Raw genomic sequence first — 26,320 nt, forward strand, 5'->3', positions numbered from 1 at the left:
ACATAAACGTGGACAATTCAAAGCCACTACTAGGCCATGCGGCCTCCATGTTATGCTAAAGATGGCCATGAGGGATCATCATAAATATAGGCGGCTGTCTCTGCGGCTCGTGGTTCTGGACGGGACTTTCCTTTCGTTGTCTTTTCTAGAAAGGACTGCATGTGCCGTTGATCCCCGAGTCCAAACGTGCGCTGTGCTGTCAGCCGCTCAGTCAGTCGCAGAAATAGGCCAAGCACCTGCTATGTGTTCCCGTCTCAAATGCATTGCGACGTTTCTCATTCGGGTCCTATGGGCCGCGTGGTGTAGTGTGCTGCTTGCTTACATCTGCTAAAATAAGCCCCACTGTCGCTCTGGAAGGGGGAAGGGGGAAGGGGGGGTTTGCCTGTGCCAGGAAAAGTCAGGTGCCAGCACGTCAAGCCCTTGCGGTGACCTATGGTGAGAGAGAGGAGAGAGGGCAGCACGTGCTCCCTCAGCTTAAGGAGCTGCCTGATGGTCCTTGTCCTGGCTGCGGTGCATTGGCCAGCAGCCTCCACCTCCACCTCCACCTCCTCCAACTCCTCCACCTCCACCTCCTTCAACTCCACCATCAATCTCCACAATCCCATTAGCACCACTTAAGAGGGCCATGCCGGTGATGCCGCGGCCGCCCGGCGTGCAGGGACACCCAGCCGGGATTATCTGTCAGATGGAAGAGTGTGCCGCTGGACTGGATGCACCTAAGAGCCGTCATACTACTCCCACACGCGCGCGCATGCACACACACACACACACGCACACGCACAGACGCACACACATACACGTACACACACACACACACACACACACACACACACACACACACACACACACACACACACACACACACACACACACACACACACGCACACACACACACACACACACACACACACACACACACACACACACACACACACACTCTTACGCTGCCCCACCTGTTGCTCCAGCTGGCCCTCTTCCATAGAAGATTCTAGATTCACCGATCAGTCGAAGGGCTTTAAGGCAAAAGGGGAAGGTCTCGCCTTAAGGTGACTTAGGTTTACAGCAGCACTCACACCTCTGCTTGTCTGTGAAGACCAGGTCATCTTTATTCAGAAGAAAAGATTTTATTTGTCAAAGGGCAACACGTGCAGCTGTTGGTATACAGTAGGGCTGCACAATTAATCGAAACATAATCAAAATCGTGATAAAATAGTGAAATCGATCTCATGATTTTAATCGTGATTTAATCATGGCAATAGTGACCTTTTGAGAGCGTCCTTGAAGCTAGAACATACTGACAGGCTGGTGTTTCTGGCCAGAAATCGGTCCACTTAAGTTTCATGCTATTGCCTTTACATAATTATAACAATTCATTTTATTTTGCTCATCCCGTATGTAATTCATTCTTGGTTATATTTCATCTTGTTATAATTAAAAAAAAAAAATCTGTAAAAATCAATGATCGTGATTAATAATCGTGATTATGATTTTAACCAAAATAATCGTGATTATGATTTTTTCCATAATCGTGCAGCCCTAGTATACAGAGAGGACAGGGCCCTTGAGGGCTGACAAACATTAGACAACGTACAGTATACTGTAATACAGTATTTAGTAGACCCGATGAATTCAATCCTTGGAGCTCCAAGACGCCCTAGATTTGCCTGTTGGGGTCAATAATTCCCTTTGCAGTCGGGTGTAAATAGGGTCAGAGGCATTTGCTGCTGTTTAGATTCAGCACACAGTGAGCTACAGTACAGCACTGTGGCCTCAGAATTGACAATCTTTGCAAATTGTGTGTGTGTGCGTGCGTGTGTGCCTGCGTGCATGAGGGTGTGTTTGTGTACAGTAGGGATTGGAGTATTGTATGACAGGAGGAAAAATGCCATTTCAGTCATATCTGATCCACTGTATGCATCTCAGTGTTCATAAGCTGCAGAGACGGACGTAATTTAAGAACAGGGTGCCTATTCCATCAGGTCTTGCAGGATTTGATCAGGGTTAGCTTTAGCATATTAGCCGCAGCAACTAGCCTATGCAACTGATACCATAGGCTACTCCCATTACAACAGCTACGTAGCCTCTTACTGCAGCAGGGGTCGCCGGCGACCCTATTCACTTGCTGAAAATGCTTAACTACATCATAACAACATTGCCATGACATTACAGAGAGCCATAGTGCAGATAACGGATGTATGCTCAGGTATTTAACGCATGTGCAAAACATACTGCTCTATTTTTCTGGCTCCATTCACTTTACAATATATTAGTGTGGAACAAGCGTATAGCTTTCTAGACGGAACAGATATTCGCTTCTTTATTTCTTAGTAGCCCTTCAGGATAGGGTTGGAAACTGTCAATGGAAAGAAATACGGTACACTTTATTGTAGCGTGGGGTTTGGGGGTTTCATCTCAATACGGAACCCGTACTTTTATCTCTAAATACGAGACGATTCCGTATTTCAAGGGAAGGTTGGCAGCCCTTATTCATGAGACTACATGAGTTTTAGATAAGATTTCACTCTCATGTGAATGCATAGGACAGGTACCCCCAACCTGAAGTGTTAGTGATCGCAAGTAATGCACGGCCACAGATGGCACACATATTTGTTTTCATTTTGTTCTGACCTCATGGGGGGCCGGAACCTTGCCATCCAAGGGCCGCATCTGGCCCCAGGGCTGCCATTTGAATAGCCCTGCTGTACGTAATGAGATATATTGCGCTTAATTAGCCTGGATTCTAACTAGCAAGCAGAACATGTGAGGATCGAGGCTTGAGTTCTCGAGGCCTATTTATGCCCAAGGTGTGAGATGGATATACGGATACAGATATGTGTTGAGTGTTTCACACGTCTTACACATTTACTTCGTTCGTATTTTGACACGCAACTGAGAAGCTGAAGAATACATATGAAACGGATGAAAATAATTGTAAAAAAGTGTGACCCACATAAAAGACGGAAGGAGGTTAAGAAGGCAGTGACGGATGGAACGTGCAGGCAGAAATGCATACGACCTACACGACTGGCTAAAACATAGGTGCTGAATGTGCGCCATGCCCTCACTCGTCTGACCCTCCTCACGCGCTGCACTTAGTCCAGTGACACGATCTCACGATGACAACAAATTTGTCATTACTGGGACTGGGACACCGAGTCATGTCATGCACGTTTTACCCCCGTAGGGAACTCCAAACTGGAGCGGAATACCAGGTCACATAGTTGCAAAGAAATACCCTCGTCTGCGGGATTAGTCCCCGCTCTCATTTTTCGGCCAGGCTAAATCTTGATTAATGCTTTGTGTGTGTGCTTGTGTGTGTGTGTGTGCGTGTGTGTGTGTGTGTGTGTGTGTGTGTGTGTGTGTGTGTGTGTGTGTGTGTGCGTGTGCGTGTGTGTGTGTGTGTGTTTTTATTCTGGTCAGGTGCTTCTGGTGAGCAGCAGTCGGCACCCCGACCAGTGGATCGTCCCCGGGGGAGGCATGGAGCCTGAGGAGGATCCCTGCGGTGCAGCGGTGCGGGAAGTCTTCGAAGAGGTCAGTCAGTGTCCCCGTCTCCTGCTAGTTCATACACAACTCTGAGTCCCCAGTAGGGCCTACGCCAGAGGCGGTTCTGGCATGCTGTCTCTATCACACGATGATGAGGCATTCTGGGCTCACGAGGTACAAACCAGTTATAACAACAACAACACCAACAGAAACAACAACAGCAACAGAAACAGATGACCTCAAACTACCTAAGAAGCCTCGGACCACAAACATTTAAAACAGAAGGGGCTTTGCTACACTGTCTTAACAACGATACGGGCATTCTGGGTTCAGAAGGTCAAATCCAAATAACAATGTCATTAGTAAGAAGAAGAAGATTATCAAAAAATAAGCAAATGAAATGTGCAAAACATAGGGGGCGCTGTGGCGCAGTGCGCTAAGCCCCCCACATTTGGGCTTACATTGCCAATGGGGACCCCAGTTCGAGTCCGGTCGGGGTCATTTCCCAGCCCTGCCCCATCTTTCTCTCCCAATCATTTCCTGTCTACTCTCACACTGTCCTGTAATATTAAAGCCCCAAAAAGCCCCCAAAAAATACTTAAAAAAAGAAAAGTTTAAAACATATACAGTATAGACAACACAAAGCAATTATTGCCTTTGCCGACCCATCAAGTCCACTGTTGCCAAAAGATCTCCTTCGGCCCATATTGTCTCCCCCCTGACCTCTGGTCACTCCTGTGCGATATTTGTTTATTGCTGTTTGCTGGTGATCATGGTGATGTTAAGCTGTTTGCACACGCCTAGCGGGGGGCGAGGCGAGGCACGGCGTATGTAATGCCTGTGTGACCTTCTTCAGCGCGGCCTAAGGTCAGAATAGTTAGCTCCGTTTCCTCACAGCAAAGTGTTATTCGGGAGGTGTGGGCCAAAATCTAAACCCGAGACTCCCCCAGCGGACAGCCTCTCGCTCAGTTCGCCATCACACCTGTCTGCTCCTTGGTTGCCTCAGTAAAGTAACTGTAACATCATCTGTCTCCCCTGCAGCAGATGTCGGTGCTAATAAATCAGTGTTTAATTCAACACTTACGGTAGAGAGTCATTTTTGATTCGCTCATAGTTGATCTCACTACCTATGTGTTGAATAAACACAGTACACAGAACTCAGAAACACAGCTACACCCCCTAATCACGATGATATACTAGCACCACCAATTGGTAATTATAGTGTGGCAAATATCACAAGGCCTATTGGAATTCATAGAAGTGATTACAAGGTTCGCACTTTGCTATTAGTCTTCTTTATTTTAATGGTCCCTCTCCAGGCATATCTGCATGTATTAACAATTATACTATCTAGTGTACTTACCAGGAATCCTAGCCCTGACTCTGCCCTGACAGTTTAATGTAGACCATAGTGTTATTTTTTTTACAGACTTTACATTGTACTTCATGGATAGTCAAGGGTTGGAGCAGGCTTCATCCAAACGATGTCATGATTCTTGTAGAGTGCTGACCAAAATACATCTAAACTGAAAAACAGGAAAAAAGGCTGCACAATGCATAAACAACTTTTATGACAGACGCATTTCCGTGCTCTGCCTTCCTCAGTGTGTAATAAAAGTTGTTTATGCATTGTGCTGCCTTTTTTGTCCTGTTTTTTAACATAAAAAAGACAAACAGACAAAAAAGACAAACATTTCTTTTGTTTTGCTTAATTGTCCTGGTCTAGCACCCATATGGAAGTCTATGTACATGCTTTCAAGCTTTCTACTCTCAACAAGTGCTGGCCAAGACCAAGAAGTCTTTGTTTTTCCCTAGATGGCCTGGAGGTCAAAGTTCAAAGCTGACCGAGCGCTAGGAGAAACATCATAACTCTTGTCCTGCAGTGATCTTGTCACCATGCCAACGTCAGCAAGCTAATATTGGTCCTTGTGCTAGATTCCAACACATTTACAGACCGAGGTAGCGGATTGGCCCTGCGGTGTTCCTGTCTTTAGCTCCAGACGGGTAGCCAGAACCTATAGCCTACTGAAACTCAACCTGGGTATAGATATCTTAGGGCAGCGAAGGGTTAGTTCAGAGGTGACATTCCCATCTCTTCCCATGCACGTGTCTCTGTGCTTACGTTGGATGCTCCATATTCTACAACTTGTATGCTCTTGGGCGCATTTGTGATGGTGCATACTGTGGCAGTCTGCGCTCTGCGAAATTACAATACATTTTCTGGTTAGAAAATTTGACCCAAAATGTATTGTAATGGCAAAGTGCTCATGCGGACTATTCAGACTGTTGCTGAACGTGCCCCTTGTATGACCTACTTTACAGAGTAGGAGCAATGTGCAAGAATGTTATCATTTACAGTAATACATCATTTAAGATGTTGAATTAGGATAAAGGAGAACCCTGAAAAGTTGGTTTTGAGCTTCTACAGCCAAACAGTTAGCTGCCTGTTAGCCATAGCTTCAAGTTCATCTTCAGTGTCTGACAAGCAAATAATACTTTTGAACGTGTGTAGGTTCACTTGTAATTACAGCTTATGGCATAAAAATACATTCATGACTGTACAAACGGCCATTATTGAAATGTGAGTTGCCACCCTAATGAGAATCGGAGGTAGGCTATGCTAAACTGCCACAGGTCACACATCTTGAAGTGATAACAGGGCCACTTCCACAATTTGCTCCGTCCTTAAACAGTCCCACATTTATGATTTTACCCAGTAAGGAAAATAAGTTCTCTTTATAACTACAGTATTTCATTGAGCCAGCACAAAACAAAGTTTTTTTTTTTTGCTCCAGTCCCTTACACTTGGTTTTAATTAAAATTCACATCATGGGAAATCTTGAAAAAAAAATTGGATCCTGGCACAATTTACAAATGACAGAGCTCTAATTAAAGTAGCTTTCTTAACATTTTAGATGGTTTAGATGGTTTTATGGGTGTAATTACTGTGTTGTGGTGTTTTGATGGTGTTTTAATGTTCCACATATTTTAACTACCGCAATTCTTCAATTAGCTTGGGTGACCCTTCAACTTTTCAACTGCTGTTTTTTTTGTCCTCAGGCTGGAGTTAAAGGCAAGCTGGGTCGGTTGCTGGGGGTTTTCGAAGTAAGGATTTACTCTAATTTCAAATGTGTGTTCTGAGCTGCAGCATATTTTGCATCACCGTTGTTTGACTGTGAAGTCCTTAGTGGCAGCGAACAACGTTTTAACACTTGTTTTTATTTGAATCTCAAAGCAGAACCAAGACCGCAAGAACCGGACGTATGTCTATGTACTCACTGTGACTGAGACGCTTGAAGACTGGGAGGATTCAGTTAACATTGGTAAGTCCATGTCAAACCATATTGATGTTATCTGACTTTGGAACCTATAAATAAATATAGGCAATCAGATCATTGTTAAGATGTTGCTTGCTACTCCATTTTTTTTGCAGTCTGCATTTGTATGTCTATTTACACTTGACACATAACCCCATACAATAATCAGGTCACTGTTGTGATGGCACTATATTTGAAGGTGGGCCACAACGGTCAAAGAGCTCTGGAAGAGCCTGTTAAGCCCAGTCTATCCCCGGTGTTCTTTTAAACACCCGAAACGAGACACAGAATATCCGCTTTGGCTGGCCTTGGACTGGGCATATCCCTCACGTGTGGTGGCCGGCCGGGCCCAGTCACACACACACACACTCTCTCTCTCTCTCTCTCTCTCTCTCTCTCTCTCTCTCTCTCTCTCTCTCTCTCTCTCTCTCTCTCTCTCTCTCTCTCTCTCTCTCTCGCTCTCTCTCAGTACATAAATCTCAGGTTTAATTGGGCCTTGCTGTGTCACGAGCGGTATTACCAGCAGCAAGTTGTGAGAATCTATGGAGTATCTGCTCTCTACACTTTAAATATCACAAAGTGCTGACAGATGAGGCGTAGGCCGATGTTTTGGATGCGCAGGAAGTTCCGGAGCCCAACCACAAAAGCATATGGTTTTCGTAAGCGATGGGATATATGGTGACAGAGTGAGGGAGATCGAGAAGGGGTGTCAGAAGGGTTCTTGTGGCTTAAGCGCACAGCGTGTGATTCGGTGGTGAAATGGACCTGACTTGATTTATGATTTGAGTAATTGCTTTTAATGAACACGTAGTCGCTAGGAGGCCTCTCTACTCTGCCTTGTTACATTCTTTATGTGACATTATGTGTACGCCTTGTCCATATTTGCTTGCACACTCAATCAACATGTTGTTCTTTGCCACCCAGAGTATCTCAGTGGAAAGCATTATCGAAAAACAGTTCCCAAGCTTCCATTACGTTTTGGAGTAGACAGACCCTTTGTGTTCCTTGTATAAGTTTTCACTTCGGCAACTCCACCGCTCCTCAACTAACAGGCTGACCTGAAGGCCAAGTGGTACATCCAAACTTCGACAGCACAAAAGACCCCCTGTTTTTCCTCCCCAACTCACCTGTCTTGACCCTGCGAGCAGTGGTTACTTAGTTCAACAGTGATTACCACAAATTAGGGCACACCCATGGTTGTTCTTCTGGCTGGCTGTGCTTGTCTGTGTGTGACGATGTGTTAAGATCAGAGGTATGATGAGAAGTTGACTCTGATCAACCCCTCTGAAAATGTCCCTATGTGCACCTCTGAGGAATTGGGACGTGTATTATATTCATGCATGTGTATCTGGAACCTCTACCTGGAATGGGCTGATTAAGATCAACACATTTTAACATTAAATCCCTATGAGCCGTGGGACGTGATGTGCACCCATGTAGGTTTTTATTTTCATATTGAGAAGATCTAAACTCCTCTATGAGTGGGGTCTGAGCTCACACCTTGTTCTCACATGATATTTTTAATGGTTTGGCCTGTTCTTGGCAAGGGGACACGGCTGGCGACGAGGCCCAGGACATTTTGCTGCAACGCAAGAAACCCTGTCCTCTCTGTTTACCAACAAATGTAGCAGTAATCAAAAACCCGCACTATTTGTGGACGCTCCCTCGGTGGGGGGCCCGCTGCCCCCCGCTGTCATCTCGCAGTTGGGTGTCAGTGTTGCAGAGGCACCTGACCTGTCAGCGGCCCTCGCCTCACTAACCAAACGAGCGCCCGAATAGTTTTCGTTGGCGTCACAGATATCTGCCCAGCGGCACACATGTACTAACGTACACACATGCACGCGTCGCACACACAGCACCCTGCTGATCCCTACAAAAGCTAATAGTCCCTTTGCGACATCTTCTCATGATGAGGTATCATGAATAATCCTTTGCAGATTCTCTCACAACAACATTCCTCCCTATCTGCACAAGGTTGATGCTGCTGAATATTCCATTCTGTGTTTTTGTTATTCTTAATGTCAGCTTTTTATCTCGCTGGGTCCATCTGACTGCAGTATGTTTTTGAAGAGTCATGGCCTCATGGAGTGAAACTACTCCCCCTATGGGTCACCAAGCAGGCTTACACCTCAGTGACATGAGCAAAACAGACCACAATGTGATGTGAAAAACTTACATTTAAAAATATATATTTTAACAAATAGTATTGTGTTCATTTATTAATTTAAGAAAGAGTTCGTCATGTACCATTCGATCATCACTCTACTGGAAATTCTTGTTTTATTTTCCTACTTCAGTAACAATGCTCTCTGTCCCCCTCTGCAGGCCGCAAGAGGGAGTGGTTCACGGTGGAGGAGGCCATCAAGGTACTGCAGAGTCACAAGCCGGTACACGCCGAGTACCTGCGGCGGCTACGCCTCAACCGCTCGCCCGGCTCCAACAACGGCAACTCGCCACTCCTCTCCCCCCTCCCCCCCACCAGCGACAACAACATCCCTCCGCGCTACAACAACCCCCCGCAGGCCTCTGTACTTGGCACCTCCTGCAGATAGGGACTGCATACTGTACTGCGGCAGGAACTCAAAAACACTGACTTCCACCTTCCCCCCAACCCCCACCTCCCTCCACCTCTTCCTAACCTTAGCTCAACCTCAAACAAAAACCTGCAACCGACCTTCTCTTCCTCTGCTGTCAAAGGTGTACCTGACTGTGCACCAAACCCTGTTTGGAGTGGACCATCCTCCTCACAGACTAAAATGATGACAAAAAAAAGATATCTGTACAGTCCTGGAGCCGATGCAAAAAAAATATAAACAAAACCACCACCTGACCTGACTCACCTTTTTGCTGCAAGATTGCATGAATCCCACGAGACGAGGTCACCGTCAAGTTGTCAGTCACCATGGTGTCGTGTCTCCACCACACCTCAGCTCACTGCTCCCCTACCTGTGTCATCTACCCTGACGTGACGCATGTATGTACTGGATGTAGAAACTAAAGCCATAAGTGTGTGGCACTGTGCTGTAGAGGAGTTTAAGGGGTCGGTGGTTGAAGGATGCCTTAAAAAAAAAGAGTTTCCCCTCCTTCGAGAGCGGTCTTAAGGGGTCAGTGCTCCTGACATGATGAATGTTGGTAGAGAAATGGATATGTATTTGGCTGCGAAGTGAAGAAGATTAAATTTACAGCTCCATGATTTCTTTTTTTTGCTGAGATGGCTTGTGGTGGGGCGGGCTGTGGGTTTTGGCGAAGGCACATTTTTGGACAGAGACTTTTCACGTGACACTTGTGGTTGGAAGTTGGAAGCTTCTCCCGGGGAGGAGCATTTCGCTGAACGGATGATGGAACCACCGGGCCAAGTGGACTGTGGAGAGAGAGAGCCATGTGACGCGGACCCCCCACAGGCTGCATGAGGACCACAACGCAATGAGACAGGCAGGTGAAGATGAAGGTTGACTTGTGGGTGGTGCTTTGAAGTACGCTGGTAGGATTGACCCTCCGGACCTTTCCCAAGGGGGCGCAGGTCATTGCCTTTGGGACTGATGAAAGATCTACCTCAGTGTGATGATGGACTCTGGGGGCGGCTGCTTGTCTTGTCGTCGGCCCCACCGACTCCATTTTGGACGCTGTTGCTGAGCTGAAAATAACTATCTGAGGATGCAAGTGAGAACATACTGTGTTGTTGTGTTTTTTTTGTGCTGCTGTACAATTTCAGAAAAACTTTTTTTTTAACCTGCCCAGTCTTCTCCAAGTCTCATGCCCCGCACTGTGGATCAAAGGGTTACATTATCCACTCCAGTCTTAGTTCACTCTAAACAAATCTTTAATTCAGTGCTTAAACCCTTAAACAATCCAGTGCAAATTTCCCCCACACAGTGTTGTGAAGGTTTGAGGCCTACTTCAATTGCTCATACTTCATTGTAAACTATACGGCAATATTCACCTCACGTCACCTCTTTGGAAAAGAGTTCAAACGTTTTCTCTTATCGTACCGTACCGGTCGAACCCTTATCATGGAAAACAGGTTGAATCCTGCTCTGAGCTCATGGAGGAACAAGTCAACTGCTGTCACTGCAGAATACACTTGTTGACCTTACTGTTAACATCTGCCTGAAGAATATTTATATCACGGAAAGAACGTACACCATTCCCAAGCCGCAGCATTAATCAACGTCACAGTGTGCGTAGCTGGCGTTTGGGGGACAAACCACATTTACCGCACTAATAATCCCTTATTAAGCCTATTAAAAACACAGTTCCATCTTATCCCGACCCTGACAGAAATATTGTCTTTGGTTTAATGCCAGTCAGGAAGCCTTTTTTTTGCTATCCGCTGTCCACTGTCCACACATCACTGTCAATGCGGCTTCAAGGTCTTTACAGCGTTTGAATATTTTAACCCCATCAGCATGAGATGACCTCAGGCCTCAGGGGAGCTCGCAGTGGGTTTTGGCCCATTCAGTCCATTTTTCCATTTCATCAGAAAGTCATTCACTTAACATTTTGGCAGCGTGCGGGCACACACACACGCACACACACACACACACACACACACACACACACACACACACACACACACACACACACACACACACACACACACACACACACACACACACACACACACACACACACACACACACACACACACACACACACACAAACGCACAAAATTGCTCCCTTTCACCAATGTCACAGCAACACATTTCATCCCCATGTGCCACTCTTCAAATTGAATAATGTAATAATAATGGGCCCTTTATAGACAGAATCTTTACCATCTATGCTTTTGTGCCCTCCTTTTGAGTGACCTTGGCAAAATATGAAATAGCGAACACCAAGGGTACACTTTCTTATAGCAACAAAGTAACACATATCTTTCAAAGCCTCCCTTTAAAGAAATGTCAAACTCAACATGTAAGAAGACATGTGTGTTCACATGTTCAAGTTGTTAGATTTTTTTAACAGTTTGAATTTGAAAGAATTTGCCAAGTGGGGAAAGAGTGGAATTTGCCTAAAAAAAAATAACAGAAGTGCAAAGTCGACAAATGTCATGTAAATATTCTAAAGGAAAAAAATGAGCGTAATGTGAGTGTGTGTTTTTTTGGAAATGCAAAAGTGTATTAATCCTACTCTACTGAATAACTTTTTTCTATTCTTTTGTTTTTCTAATGACGTAAAAAAAAAAACTGACAGGAGAAGACTGTGATGAACTCTTATTGTAAATGTTGTGTATTTCCCGAAAGGTTAAGTGTCATACCTTCGTCAGAAGGTATCTTAGCAACGCCCCCTCACCACCACCACCACCTCCTCCTACTCCACCACTGCTGCCATCGCTAGCAAACACGCTAACAAACGGTCTGTCAGAGTGCTCTTAAAGGGCCTGTGTTTGTCATTGTCTGGCCACAGTTTTAAGAGGCCTTAAAAGGACGAGAATGTATACTGATGTACTTACTGTATGCTGTGCGAGAGGCTGAATTGAGTTCAGGCTCTCTTCAACATGACCAGCAGGTGGCAAACGTGTTTTTTTCTTCAGGATTCACTCTTCACTGTTTTTTCCGAGGGGTTTATGCACAACTTTGTAACCCATACACTTATTACACAGCTGAACACACAGCACTAGACCTTACAAAAAAATCTATGAAATTTTCACAGATAATCGTTTGAAACGTATAGAACTGTGTGCACTGATGTGCAAAGTTGGAAACATGTAGGTTCTTCTCAACAAAGAATCAAGTGTGTGTTTTTGTTGATGTGATAAGGAATTGTGAAATTTAAGTGCCAGTCAAAATGTGTATGTTACAATGTTGTGCATAAACAGCTCGGAAAAACTGTAAAATATTATGTGTGCTGTGAGGTGCCACACCAGGGCCTCCCATCTGACACTCAGAGGCCTGGCAAACTGTTACACTTAACACTCCCTGTCCAAGAAAAACACAGTCACCTATTTACACAGGCCAGAGTGGTCGAAAATGAGCTGGAATTACCTGTAAAAAAGCAGGCTTTGTTACCTTTAAAATCCAACAAGAATTCTCAAGGAAATCATTGAGTGACAGCTACAAACGATCAAAGTATTTGTTTTGTAAGTGTGTAATTTATTTTTTATGTGTAAAATAATTTTACCCATTAATGACTGCTCTAATGAAAGAATTAAAGTTAGCATGATGAAAACAATGATCACAAAATAACTATTTGTATAAAGTGTTCCATCATAAGGTTTGGGCACTACAAGTAAATAACTGTATTAATACATTGTTTTTCACCTCTTTTTCTTTATTGAAGACACAAAAACTGTTTTTATTTTTCATTTTTTAATGAGTCTTGTCAGTTTGGGGCTTGGTGGGTATGAAAGCAGAGTAAATTCCCAGTGCCAAGTTGTCTGATCCATGATGGAATACTGTTGTCTGCAACATACCACCCCATCTCTTTTTACACATTGCCTTTTTTCAGAATGTCTGGTGTGGGCAAGAAAAGATGGTTCACGGTTATATATTTTCCTTTTTTGTTGATGGTACTTGTAAATAATAATGATTTCTACAGCAGTGTACATGGGCGACTTAAGATGGAAGATCATACCTGGAGTGTATGTGTGCGTGTGTGTGCGTGCTCGTGTGGGCTTGTGATGGTTTTTGGTGCCATGGTGATGGAGTGGGAGGGAGTATCACGAGCCCCTGTTGCTGATGTAAATGCTACGTGGCATTGATGAGCCTTGTGTGGGAGTGAAGAGAGAGTGAGAGAGAGAGAGAGAGAGAGAGAGAGAGGCTGTTCTCTTCTATCCTGTCAATGCAAATGAATGAACTTCTTCCTCTTCTCTTATTCTCAATGTCTGTCTAGTCAAATGCTAATGTGTACATTTTGTCAAATCAAGACATGTCGAGCAGTCCCTTAAAAACGACTGTATCACATTTTAAGTGAACTTTCATTAAAAAAGGGAAATACTTGATATGTGTCCTGGTTTTCTTTGACTTATCGTGTCTGCATGTGCACATGGTAGAATCAATCAGTCATTTGAAAGGTTCAAATTCAGATGAGGACACGTACACAGTTTCCTGGAAAGCTTAAAACTCCATTTATGTGTTTAAAAATGCACACTATCTCAGAGCATGCAAATGCAATTGCTTTTACTCTTTCAAAAATGCAGACCATGTTAGTACGTAATAGTACTTTAATGCATCTCTAAGATTAATTATCCATACATAAGACTAGACTAATGTAATTATTGAACTAGGAATTGCTTGAAATGGGGCCAACCCGTAAAGGCCCCCTACTCTCAAATTTGGGACCTCTAGGTATGGTAAGGTTGAGTTCACGCTTAATTTGAATATCGCTGAGGATACCTAGACTATAACCATGTGACACTTTTTGTTTGGATGCTTTCAGTTTGATGAACTACATAATGGGAAAGTGTCTGACTGTCTGAAAGTTCCCAGGCCTTATCCGTACTACTTAGAAATGGCCACAGGAGGGCAGCAGTCTAACCTAAATGAATACAAGCGCCATAATGATGGGATTCCAAGAAAATGACCCCTCGTCACCCTGCCCACAGCAACGCTGCTTCTATTTTTGAAGAAAGAGGCCTACTTTCCCTTGTGAATTAAATTAGCATAGTAAAACGTGAAGGGAGTAAAAGGATTAACAAGTGAACCAAAATAACTTCTCCACTAATAAAAGAGCACGTTGGTTGGTTTGATTCAGGGAAAGAGGGAAATGGTTTTCATCATGCTGAATGTCTCATTATAATGCTTAAAAAAGCGCACCAGGTGCAAACGTGCCCTAAGGTGATCACATGCCCCCCTCAGCACAGCTAATTTAGGACTGTTGCCATGTCTGCAGCCGTGTTTAGAATCAAAGAGAAAAATAAACCACCACCCTGAGATCTTTAGGGCTAACCTGGGGTTGTTAAGGGCATATCGTCCCAATTACTGGAGGGGGAAGAAATCCTTCCTACACAGGGCTGTTTCAATATATTTGGGTGGCATAGGCAAAGAGGGGCAATGGGGAAACATACCTTTTTAAATCTATAACCAATATGAATACATAAAAATAGGCTAGTATAGCAGTTCTGAAACTGAAACACTTGTTTTTAGACAGGTTTGCCTAAAGCAGCCCGGCCATGTACACGTATATTCACTTAGTGGAGCTCTCGATAGACAGTTCTGGTGGAAACACGACTCCCGACCTGCCAGGTTGGTGGGGGGAGTAATTAACCAGTGCTCTCCCCCATCCTCCTCCATGACTGAGGTACCTGCATGGTACCGTCCCGCCGCACTGCTCCCTTGGGGCGCCATTGAGGGCTGCCCCCTTGCGGTGAGGCATAAATGCAACTTCATTGTGGGCAGTTTGCAGTGATCACTTGTGTGCTGTGGAGTGCTGTGTCGCAATGACAATGGGAGTTGGAGTTTCCCAAATGGGCTTTCACTTCACTTTATATATATAGTACCAGAACATCCCTTTCAGACAGCTTCCTCTTGCGTCCACAGTAATCCAGTTGGATGTGGTTCGTCCTTCTTGGTGGTATGCTGACAGTACCCTGTACCGTGCCTCTGATACATCACAAAGACCTGCTGTCTTGGTCACAGATGTGCCAGCAAGACGTGCACCAACATCTTGTCCTCTTTTGATCTCTAATATGCCACCCAATATGTTGAGTGTACTGCAATATTTTGAGCAAAACTGTGCTCTTACCCTGTTCATTGAACCTTCACACTCTGCTCTTACTGGTGCAATGATTGCCCACCAGGCTGGTGCACTATTGCCATGAAACTTCCCACACTAAAATGACAGGTGTTTCAGTTTCATTGTCAAACCCATGTACTACACATGAACTGATCTGTAAATGGCTCATAGTTGTCTCCTTGGGAGTATGATTTCAGGGTAAATACAGGAGAAATAAAACAGCAGAGGATTGGATTGGATTGTGCTCAGTGCAGATGTCACAATGGTGCATTTGTAGTGATGTCACAATGGCTAAAGTTCCATTGTTGTAGTCCTAAAAATGAGAACCTCAAAGACTCCCAAGTGATTTTATACAGGAGCAGACAGCAGCAGAAAGGTGAGTTACCAGAAAAAATATTTAATTAACGATGTCTTTAACCAAATGATTAAATTATTTATTTTTAAAAGTTGTGGGTAATAATGAGGAGTGGACTGTGGGTTACACTGATGTTAGTAAATGAACCAAAGAACCATGCTAGAAGTGTCACCTGCTGTCTTTAGAAATTAGAACAGTGACTCGTCTTAAAAATAATTTTAAAACAGCATTATTTCAGTCTGATTTTGAATAATTGTAGAGTTGATGTGAGCTAGGCTTATGTCTGTGATTAAAGTTGAGAGCTTACTTTATAAAATATTTTGTAAAGTCTACTTGATTTGCAATAAATATATAGGCCTATCTATGTATAATTTAGCTTACATTGCATATTATGATGCATTTTTAAGGCACACTGAATTACAGTGCCTTGAATAGGCCTACTTTTGGACTCATTGACAGATTCATTGATTGTTTGTTTGACTGATATTTCTGGTCGCAGTTGACAATTTAACAATCATAAATCTCCATGCATCTGCAGGATTTCCATTCTAAAAAATCATGCTGTACGGCGAGATGGCATGGGGGTCAGTGTTAGGGGTGTTGATGGGGCGCTGGATTGAGATGGAGAAAACAGGAGAAAAACTGGGGTTTGTAGAACTAGTGGTAGGGCAAACAAGTGTTAGGAGGCTGCTTCTCACAATATTCCTATTGGATGATTGGACAACAAATGTCATTGAACAATTGTATTGTCTCCCTGGATACCTCGCGTCATAACAATGCAGCTTTTTGGCACTTTAGGAAGGAACATACAGTAGCTAATATTGTAGAGTTGACTATTTGTAACCCAACTTAAAGATCTTCCCCAAAAGTCAAGTCAAGTCAAGTTTATTGTCAATTTCTTTACATGCACTGGTCATACAAAGAATTTGAAATTGCGTTTCTTGCTCTCCCATGCAGACATAGACTAATCTAGGTAAGGACATAGACAGTATAGACATAGACAGTACTCATACATGGACATAGACAGTATGGACGTAGACATTGCTCATACAGACATTTAAAGTGCAAGACTGGACAACAGAAGACTTGTAGAGAACATACATTAAGAGGAGGTATTTTGTTGTTCTTTTTCTAAAAGTCCTTTATAGCGTTCTGACATAGTAATAGTAGCATTTGAAGAAATAAATAATTAAAAAAGGTTTTTATTAAATACACCAGCAGCAGTATGTGTGTGTGTGTGTGTGTTTGTATGTGTTTTGTGTGCGTGTGCGTGTGCGTGTGTGTGTGTGTGTGTGTGTGTGTGTGTGTGTGTGTGTGTGTGTGTGTTTTGTGTGTGTGTGTGTGTGTGTGTTTAGTGCAGGTAGAAAGTGCGGTGTGCGTCTGTGTGTGTGTACTGTCCTGTGTATGTGTGTGTGTGTGTATGTGTGTGAGTATGAGTTGTGTGTATGTTTGGGTTTAGTGCAGAAAGTGCAGTGTGCTTGTGTGTGTGTGTGTGTGTGTGTGTGTGTGTGTGTGTGTGTGTGTGTGTGTGTGTGTGGTGTGTGTGTGTGTGTGTGTGTGTGTCTGCGTGGTGTGTGTGTGTGTGTGTGTGTGTGTGTGTGTGTGTGTGTGTGTGTGTGCATGTGTATGTTTTGAGTTGAAAGTTGAAGGTTGAAAGTTCAGTCACAGATGTAGTAGTGCAGGTGGAATGTTCAGTCGCAGATATGGTGGTGGGGATGAGGGGGGGAGCGTTGTCAGTGGCCTGGCTGGCTAGAGGCTGACAGTGAAGGGAGAGTGGGTTGAGTGTTCAGTATCTTGATTGCTTGATGCATCGTGCTGCTTGCAAGCCTGGTGGTACGGGAACGGAGGCGCCTGTACCTCTTTCCAGAGGGCAGGAGGCTGAACAGTTTGTGTGCAGGGTGGCTTGTGTCTTTGATGATCATCAGTGCTTTTCGGGTGAGGCGTGCGGTGTAAATGTCCTGCAGGGAGGGGAGTGGTACTCCAATGATCTTCTTCGCTGTGTTCACAACACGCTGGAGTGTCTTCCTGTTTTTCTCCGTGCAGCTTCCTCCCCACACTGTGATGCAGCTGGACACGACGCTCTCTATGGTTCCTCTGTAGAATGTTGTCATGATGGAGGGTGTAGCACTTGCCTTCTTTAGTTTGCGCAAGAAGTAGAGACGCTGATGGGCCTTCTTCGCCAGTGATGTAGTGTTGGTGGTCCAAGAGAGGTCGTCGCTGATGTGCACTCCAAGGAACTTGGTGCTGCTCACTCTCTCCACAGCAACACCGTCGATGGTCAGTGGTGGCAGTTGTTTTTGGACCCTCTGAAAGTTGACAACAATCTCCTTGGTCTTGTTGACATTCAGCAGGAGGTTGTTGTCTTTGGCACCATCTGGCCAGCAGGTCTACTTCTTCTCTGTAGTGGGTCTCATCGCCCTTAGTGATGAGGCCCACCAGTGTTGTATCATCCGCAAACTTCACTAGATGGTTAGTGCTGTGGGTCGTTGTGCAGTCATGTGTCAGCAGCGTGAACAGCAGGGGGCTGAGAACACAACCTTGCGGGGGCCCCCGTGCTCAGGGTCAGGGTGCTTGAGGTGTTATTCCCTACCCGTACTGCTTGTGGTCTCTGCATCAGGAAGTCCAGCAGCCAGTTGCAGAGGGAGGTGCTGAAACCTAGTTTGTCCAGTTTTCTGATGAGTTGTTTGTGGTATTATGGTATTGAATGCTGAGCTGAAGTCAATGAACAGCATTCTCACATATGAGTCTTTATTGTCCAAGTGGGTGAGGGCTGGATGGAGGGCAGAGCAGATTGCATCCTCCGTGGATCGCTTGGCTCGGTATGCGAACTGGTAGGGGTCCAGGGTGGGGGGTAGGGTGGCTTTGATGTGTGACAGGACTAGCCGTTCGAAGCACTTCATGATTATGGGCGTCAGTGCTACAGGACGGTAGTCATTGAAGCTTGATGGTGATGATTTCTTCGGCACGGGTATGATGGTAGCAGCTTTGAAAAGTGATGGGATGACTGCTTGCTCCAGAGAGATGTTAAAGATGTCTGTGAAGACATCCTTCAGCTCTTCTGCAAATCCTGTTGTCTGGGCCAGCTGCTTTGCGTGGGTTGATGGTGGCCAGTGTCCTCTTCACACTGGCAGAGGACAGGTACAGGGGTTGATCATGGGGGGGAGGGGGAGTTTTCTGTGGATGAGTGTCATTTTGTGCTTCAAAACGGGCAAAGAAACTGTTCAGGTCGTTTAGCAGAGAGGTGTTGTTGTCACAGCTTCGTGGTGCGGGCTTATAGTCCGTGATGGCCTGTATGCCCTGCCACAGGCTCTGTGCATCTCTGCTGTCTTTGAAGTGTGTTGTTATTTTGTCCGAGTATTCCTTTTTTGCTTTCCTGATGCCCTGGGACAGGTTTGCCCTTGCTGCTTTTAGGCCAGCTACGTCTCCTGCTCTGAAGGCTTTGTCTCTGGCCCTCAGCAGTCTGTGAACGTCTCCTGTGAACCATGGCTTCTGGTTGGCCCTGGTGGTGATGCGTTTTATTTCTGTAACATCATCAATGCATTTTGTGATGTAGGAGGTCACGGTGTCTGTGTACTCCTCAATGTCAATGTGGTTGCTGTGGGTGGCAGCTGTTTTGAACATGTCCCAATCTGTGGTTTCAAAGCAGTCTTGTAGTCGTGACACGGCTCCCTCTGGCCATTTTCTCACCTCCTTCAGAGCTGGTTTGGTGAGTTTTACCTTTTGTCTGTAGGCTGGCAGTAGCAGAATCGTTAGGTGGTCTGATAGGCCGATGTGGGGGATGGGCTTTGCCTTGTATGCTCCTTGTTTTGGGGTATAAACAAAGTCACTCAGGCAGGTGCAACTAATCCAAAATGCCACTGTTAAATTCTAAATAACGCAGAATTGAGTTTAAACTCTTCTAATAATCTATGACAGTGGTCCTTAACAGGATTAGTCTTGGGACCCTCATTTTAAAAAGTCATCAAGTTGTGACCCCATTTCTTGTTGCACAAAACTGTAATTCTGAGCCAGGAGGACTGAGGATTGGGGATTAACAATTTGTTGATAGGCCTACTATACTCCTCTAGTTGGAAGATAGACTTTCGTTGAGTCTTTTTTTCTATACAGCATCATCTTGTCTTCATTTTACAACTGGCAATAAAAGAGTGAATTAATACATTGCAAACAGTTATGCGACCCACCCATGACCCCTCTGCGACCCACTTTTGGGTCCCGACCCACCCAGTTAAGTAACACAGGTCTATAAGTCACTAAATGGCCTGTGTCCTAAATATTGTGAAAAAAGACAACTGTCTTGTGATTAGAACATGACATTATAATGACAACATCATGTGCTTGCTCTAGTACATAAACATGCATTACCAGGTTTATGATGTCACAATAGACACGCCAAGTCAGAACATGACACCATAACGGAAATAGGCCCTTGTTCAAGTGCACTTCACTCAGACAAAATGCATAATTACCCAGGGTGACAGTCGAGCTTTGTGATCAATATGATGTAACAATAAATAGGAGCCAACAGAAAGAGATTTGAACACAGGTTTGAACACAGAGGTGGACTTCTCAAACAACTCAATGAAGAGAGATTCAACACAGCATCCATTGAGCACTTTTCTAAAGTTTATTTTTGTATTGTACAGAGTTACAGCAGCTCGTAACAATGTTGCCATGAATAATTTGCTGTACTGTTCTCCCAAATGTGGCAGCCCTGCCACCCCACCTCATCTTTCCAGGCATCGACACACTCACGTTTGGCATTTTCACCAAAACTTTGACATCAATTTAAAAAAATGAAAACAAAGATAATTGATTGTTTGGGTCCAGTCTGTCACGGCATGTGGACATAACGCTTCTTTGTACACCAAGTCACAGGTTATTTAAAAAACAAAAGAAAAGCAAATCCTCACTACACATTTTTCCATATTTCAAAACCCCACATACAGGGAGTTTGGCAGTTGGATAGAATCCATTTTGTTGTGTACTGAAAGAGTGTCAGTTGACGAGAGGAAAACTTTTGACTGTATTTGTGTGTTAATTTGGCACTTGACAATTTTCACTTCATTTGTTGGTTTCGATCACGTCCCGTCCATATTCACCCCTTTTTATTGCTTGCTCTCATACCAAGATGGCCAGATATCTAATATTTAGTTAAAAGACAAGAGGGTTTTAATAGATCACTACACATGCTTCTTCAACCCTCTCTCATCCCCACCCCCACCCCTCCCAGACAAGTAAGCAACATCCCAGCTAGCTCCCTAAAGCAATGCATATCTAGCAAATGTTGTGCCGTTATCCCCATTGTTCGTTGAAACTGCTACATCTAGCACGAAAGAAAATATTGCAATGTTTTTTAAAAGTCATTACTTTGGGACTAAAAACACAATAGCACACATCATCAAAACCAGAAGATATACACAGAAACTCCTTCAGAATTGATGTGGACAAATCAGTGGGCATTCCTTGGAACAGATTTGGGGAACAAAACGGATTAGATTCCCCTGGTCTTCTAATTCAGGGTAATCAGCAATTTGCCAATTAGTCTTTGATTTCACATATCAGTTCTGAACAAAATCCTCTCCCAACATGGAACACTTGTCATTACATGGCAAACCCACATGCCAAAAGGGAGGGGTTCTACTGGCTTTACCAGACATTCTAAAGGCACAATACTTGGTTCAGCTACAGCTTCAGATCTAGCTCAAGCATTAACTGGGACATCTCTAATAAGTCAAACATTTTTTTTTTTTTTACTTCAAAACAATATATTATAAAATGGACAGATCATATTTGATGTTTGACTCCTTCCATAAATGTTATAGATTTTTGTATGGCTCACTGACAGAAAAGTAATAGCGGACTGGACAGGGGATAAGTTTGCCCTTTATGTGTCCACCTCAAATCATTTTAATTTCACATCATCAAATGGCAGGGGATTGAGACATAAGCCTCAGCTCTTGATGTTTTTAATGTCTTTGTCTGGTTTGCGCTGGGATTTCTCAATTCTTAGTCTCACTAGAAATTTGGCTGATTTGTCTCCATTGAGAAAGAGCTTACTGTGTTTTCACTGCATAGTCGGAGTACTACATGTCAACAAGGGCTAGAAAGAAACAATCACTCAACACCTTGCGCACACACACGCACGCATGCACGCACACATGCACGCGCACGCGCACACGCACACAAACACAAACACACACATGCACACACACACACACACACACACACACACACACACACACACACACACACACACACACACACACACACACACACACACACACACACACACACACACACACACACCTGCAATCTCTTCCAACTCAAAACTTCAATCAAAATCATCAGTGCATGCAGAGAGAGAGCGAACTGCCCGATAGAGCCTCCAATAAAACAACAAAAATAAAAAAGTTAGTTCATATTAGCTATTCTTTAACATATTTTACAACAAAAGCATTGTGCATTATTTAACATTAAAAATATGTATTTTTGTCTTTGCTAAGTTAAGTGATATGTACTGGATATTTACACATTATTTTTCAGTAAGGCATGCTGTCAGTCTCCTGTTGCATCAAGTGAGAGATAGCTGTTTGTTCGTGCAAGGGGACGGGTATCCAGGACCAGGGTCACAGCAACCTTTTACAGAGTTAATTCAACACTGATCGAGTTGAATACAACTCTCGTAGTGTCTGCCAAGACTCTCATTCATACAGTTACCAAAAGACGTTTAGTTGTCAGGCAATTGGACTTTAATGCAGTCAGCTACCTACCACCGAAATCTTTTCATTAACACTACAGAGTGTTGGCCATACTCTCAAAGTGTTGAATTAACACCACAGAATTTACTGTGTTCCACTGCGCTCACATCAAAGGCCAAAACAAAGCCCTCTCCATCATCATCACCATCACCATCATCATCATCATTTTTTTGAGGAGGTTGTGAAAAGCAGCACAGCTACACTACGGACCAGCAGGGAAGTGCAGATGAGTACTTGCCTGGCTAGCCAATTGGTAACAAGCACTTCACTAAATAAAAAACTCCCACTTTCTTCACTCTAGTTTTGAAATGAGGTCTCGGATGTTGAGGTCAAGCTGTTCCGTTCATTTGAATTTTTTTTTTGAAAAGGGGACAGCATGGCAATTCAAATGTGGCTCCGCTATGTGGCTAAATGTGTTCAGCCTTCTTTCCTGTCATCCGGACACTAGGAGCTAAAAAATTGTAAACTTGGGTGTATATATGTGGATATGTAGTATGTCAAATCTGTCTGTCCACAGCTCAAGGGCACAACTTTAGGTTTTCCTATCCGGTCATTGGCACCATTTCTATGGAATTTGTTCAAAAAGTAATGGAGCTTTGTCTGGTAACTCATTGACTACGCTATACTATACACTTGTACACTTAAAGATTGGCTACAATCAGTCTGCTCTACCCACATGGAGTCGTTGGCTTTGGTATATGTGTGGTGTATGATCCCAGGGTCCACAGGCTCCAAATGCGAATGATATGAGAGGAAAATAAACAAAAAAAGTAAAAATAAAAACTTGCTTTGCTGATTTGGAGTGTAATGTAGCCCATCACAGGGAGTTTTGCATACATACGCTTGTGAGTGCTTTGCTCAATATGGTAACATACAGTATTCAAAAAATATTAAATAAAAGCAACACTAACAATACTGAGGATAAGAATTGCCTGTTTGTGACAGAAAAGTTTCTTGCAGAGAAATTGGAGAAGTTGGATGTCTTTGTTAAGAGTGTTCAGTGCTATAAAGTGTGTCTGTGTGTGTGTGTGTGTGTGTGTGTGTGTGTGTGTGTGTGTGTGTGTGTGTGTGTGTGTGTGTGTGTGTGTGTGTGTGTGTGTGTGTGTGTGTGTGTGTGTGTGTGTGTGTGTGTGTGTGTGTGTGTGTGTGTGTCCGTACATGTGTGAATGCATGCACATGTGTAGTATGTAAAAAGACAGAGAAAAGCAGAGATTGACAGAAGAGCATGGTTAAGTCATTTAAGTGAGTATGACATCTTCATTTGGAGGTCTTTGGATTTAGCTGCCACAATATCAACATGAAAAAATGGAAAACATCACAGCTGTGTCCTAGTTTGTCTGTCTGAAGACACTTCCTTACCACTCCAACCATCCAGCAAATTTATGATTTCAGAAAAATATAATAAGGCGACATGTAATACTCTACATGCACAGATTATCATAATTATATGATGAGGAGTAATGAAAAGAAAAGAAAATCAAAGAAAAACAAAATAAAAATAGATATGATTAAAGGATTTATCAGATCAATCATTATGTGCGACAAAAGCCACGGATGCAAGTTCCTTGTTTTTGTTCGGTGTGATAGTATATGTATGCAGTGTGTCAGCAGTGCTAATAGAAGACCCCGGGTTTTACTTGAAATCCTGCACTGATCCAGAATCCAGGCTGGGTTTGACACCAAAGGCTTAGAGCGCATTCGCTGGATCACAAGACAAAGTCAGCAAAGATGAGAACTCGAGTCTTTTTTGTTTTTCGTTCTTTTTTTTTCCCAGGGTGGATCACATGCTCCTGATCCCCTGGGTGGGTGGGCCACACTCCAGAGAATCCCCAACAGAGTGGGAAAACCCTCCCAAGTCGCTGAGGCCAACACCTGCCACCAACCGGCCAGCAATGCTACAAACACTTTTTTATTCCAGAGATGGGACCGTTGGAGATGCGTGGAGGAGAGAATCCCACCTCCCAAAAACAAGGGGCTGAATGCTGCGGAATCTGTGCCCAGATAGGTAGTCTCTGGGCAAGGCTGGTTAGATCTGGTAGATTCCATGGCACGGCTCATGCACACCATCACCATCACCATCAACATCTTCATGGTCTGCGCCCCAAAGCATTCGTTTAACGTCTTCCAAAAAAAAAAGCCAGATCACATCAAAGAGGGGAATCTCATATGATCTCCTTCCCCCGCTAAAGTTACCGGTACTGCACCCTCACCTTCATCGTCAAACCCAACCTCACCGCACACATTATTTGTTTGTCCCCCTCACATCACATCACATGACGTGTTGGAGAGGAGGGGGGCGGTGGCGGGCCGGGGCGGGAGGTCAGACGTAGATGCCCTCAGGGTTGAAGCTGGAGGAGTGGGGGCTCTGGAGGGCACGGAGGTCATTGGGGAGCTGGCGGCCCGAGCCCAGGCGCTTCAGGGGGGGGTTGGGGTCAGCTGACTCTGCACGGAGGAGAAACAGGAGAGGGCAATTATAGCAGGTGACAGGGCTGCCATGGAGAAAAATAATCAAACCTACAATTTTTGTTGTTGTTAAGTTATTATGACAGGACAGTATGAGAGGAGACAGGAAACAATTGTGAGAGAGAGATGGGGTAGGGCTGGGAAATGACCCCGGCCGGACTCGAGAAGGGGTCCCCGTGGGGTGTACTATAAGCCCAAATGTGGGGGGCTTGGCGCGTTGCACCACAGCGCCCACCCAAACAACCTACAATTTAACCCCATTATTCGACAGTGATAAAAACCAAATGGAGATGGAGGGGTAAGTTATAGAAGGTGACAAGGCAAGTCATGGAAAAAAATAAGAACACTTTCCTGAAATACTGTAATTAAGTATATTTTCCAAATTATTTAAAAAATGTTTTTATTGTGCTTCTTCACTCCTGGTAATATACTGTGACTGCATGTAAAATCACTGTTTTGATGTTTGAATTGGAGAGGAAAAAACAGATAACTGTTCGTCATAGAATGAAAAGAAACTGATCAAATGTGGCTTCTTTAGCCCCCTTCCCTGGTAGATTTGTTAGGTTTTTAGTGCACTACTACGGCAATGCAGTCAGCTGGGCACCAGTGGGCTTTTTGGAAGGCTTGCACACAACACAGGGGTGCATTTCTCGAAACCATAACTGCTAACCATATTAGCTATTTTGTTGTTTGCAATGCAATTTCCCATTGACAACTACCCAAGTTGCTAACTGCTAACAACTACACTTTCGAGAAATGCACTCCAGGTCTGTTGCGTGAAGTTTTTCCTGATTTCCTGCTCCAGTCATTTATAGCCGAATATTATTATTCCTGGGGCTGGGACATGCTCCCGACAGGAACATGTGGTGGTGGTGAGTGGTATCACTACATCGCTTCACTACATCTGACAGGAGCCTGAGTTAGTTCCAGGTCCCGACCTGCCCTACTTCTCGCCCCATTTCCACAAAGTTTTCGCCTCATGATTGTTATTATGCTGATGCTTTCTGGTAATGAAATGCGTGGGAAGGAAGTCAAGTAGAAAATCCTGGGAAAGAAAAACTCTTACAAACTTAATACTCCAGGGCTCTCGGTTTTTTTGGTGCAGGCTGCAGGGCTTGAAAATGCTTACAGTAAAAATAAATTAATTAATTTAAAAACAGGCTATCGTGATGCATACTGAGTATCTGCCCTCACCAATCTTGAAAATACAGAGAAATTTGAAACACGTAATTTGAAGGGTGTACCTAAGGGTGTCAGATAATCCTCATGAG

General features: G+C 44.0%; 2 protein-coding genes across 3 annotated transcripts in view; one reads left to right on the forward strand and one right to left on the reverse strand.

Annotated features, from left to right (window-relative positions):
* nudt4b (nudix (nucleoside diphosphate linked moiety X)-type motif 4b) overlaps nucleotides 1–13,738 on the forward strand; it is a 22,136-nt gene extending 8,398 nt beyond the window's left edge. The window contains exons 2-5 of the mRNA XM_063216877.1: nucleotides 3,421–3,531; nucleotides 6,544–6,588; nucleotides 6,719–6,806; nucleotides 9,126–13,738. Coding sequence (XP_063072947.1) covers nucleotides 3,421–3,531; nucleotides 6,544–6,588; nucleotides 6,719–6,806; nucleotides 9,126–9,352 — 471 coding nt within the window. The 3' untranslated portion in view covers nucleotides 9,353–13,738. The remainder of the gene's footprint in view (nucleotides 1–3,420; nucleotides 3,532–6,543; nucleotides 6,589–6,718; nucleotides 6,807–9,125) is intronic.
* A 6,693-nt stretch (nucleotides 13,739–20,431) lies between these two features.
* The window catches only part of rassf8b (Ras association domain family member 8b), a 61,455-nt gene continuing 55,566 nt past the window's right edge, over nucleotides 20,432–26,320 (reverse strand). For both annotated transcript variants that reach the window (XM_063216876.1, XM_063216875.1), the window contains exon 8: nucleotides 20,432–25,028. In XM_063216876.1, the coding sequence (XP_063072946.1) occupies nucleotides 24,907–25,028 (122 nt within the window). In that variant the 3' untranslated portion in view covers nucleotides 20,432–24,906. The remainder of the gene's footprint in view (nucleotides 25,029–26,320) is intronic.

The sequence above is a fragment of the Engraulis encrasicolus genome, chromosome 15 (genome assembly GCF_034702125.1).
Source record: "Engraulis encrasicolus isolate BLACKSEA-1 chromosome 15, IST_EnEncr_1.0, whole genome shotgun sequence".
Taxonomy (NCBI): Eukaryota; Metazoa; Chordata; class Actinopteri; order Clupeiformes; family Engraulidae; genus Engraulis; species Engraulis encrasicolus.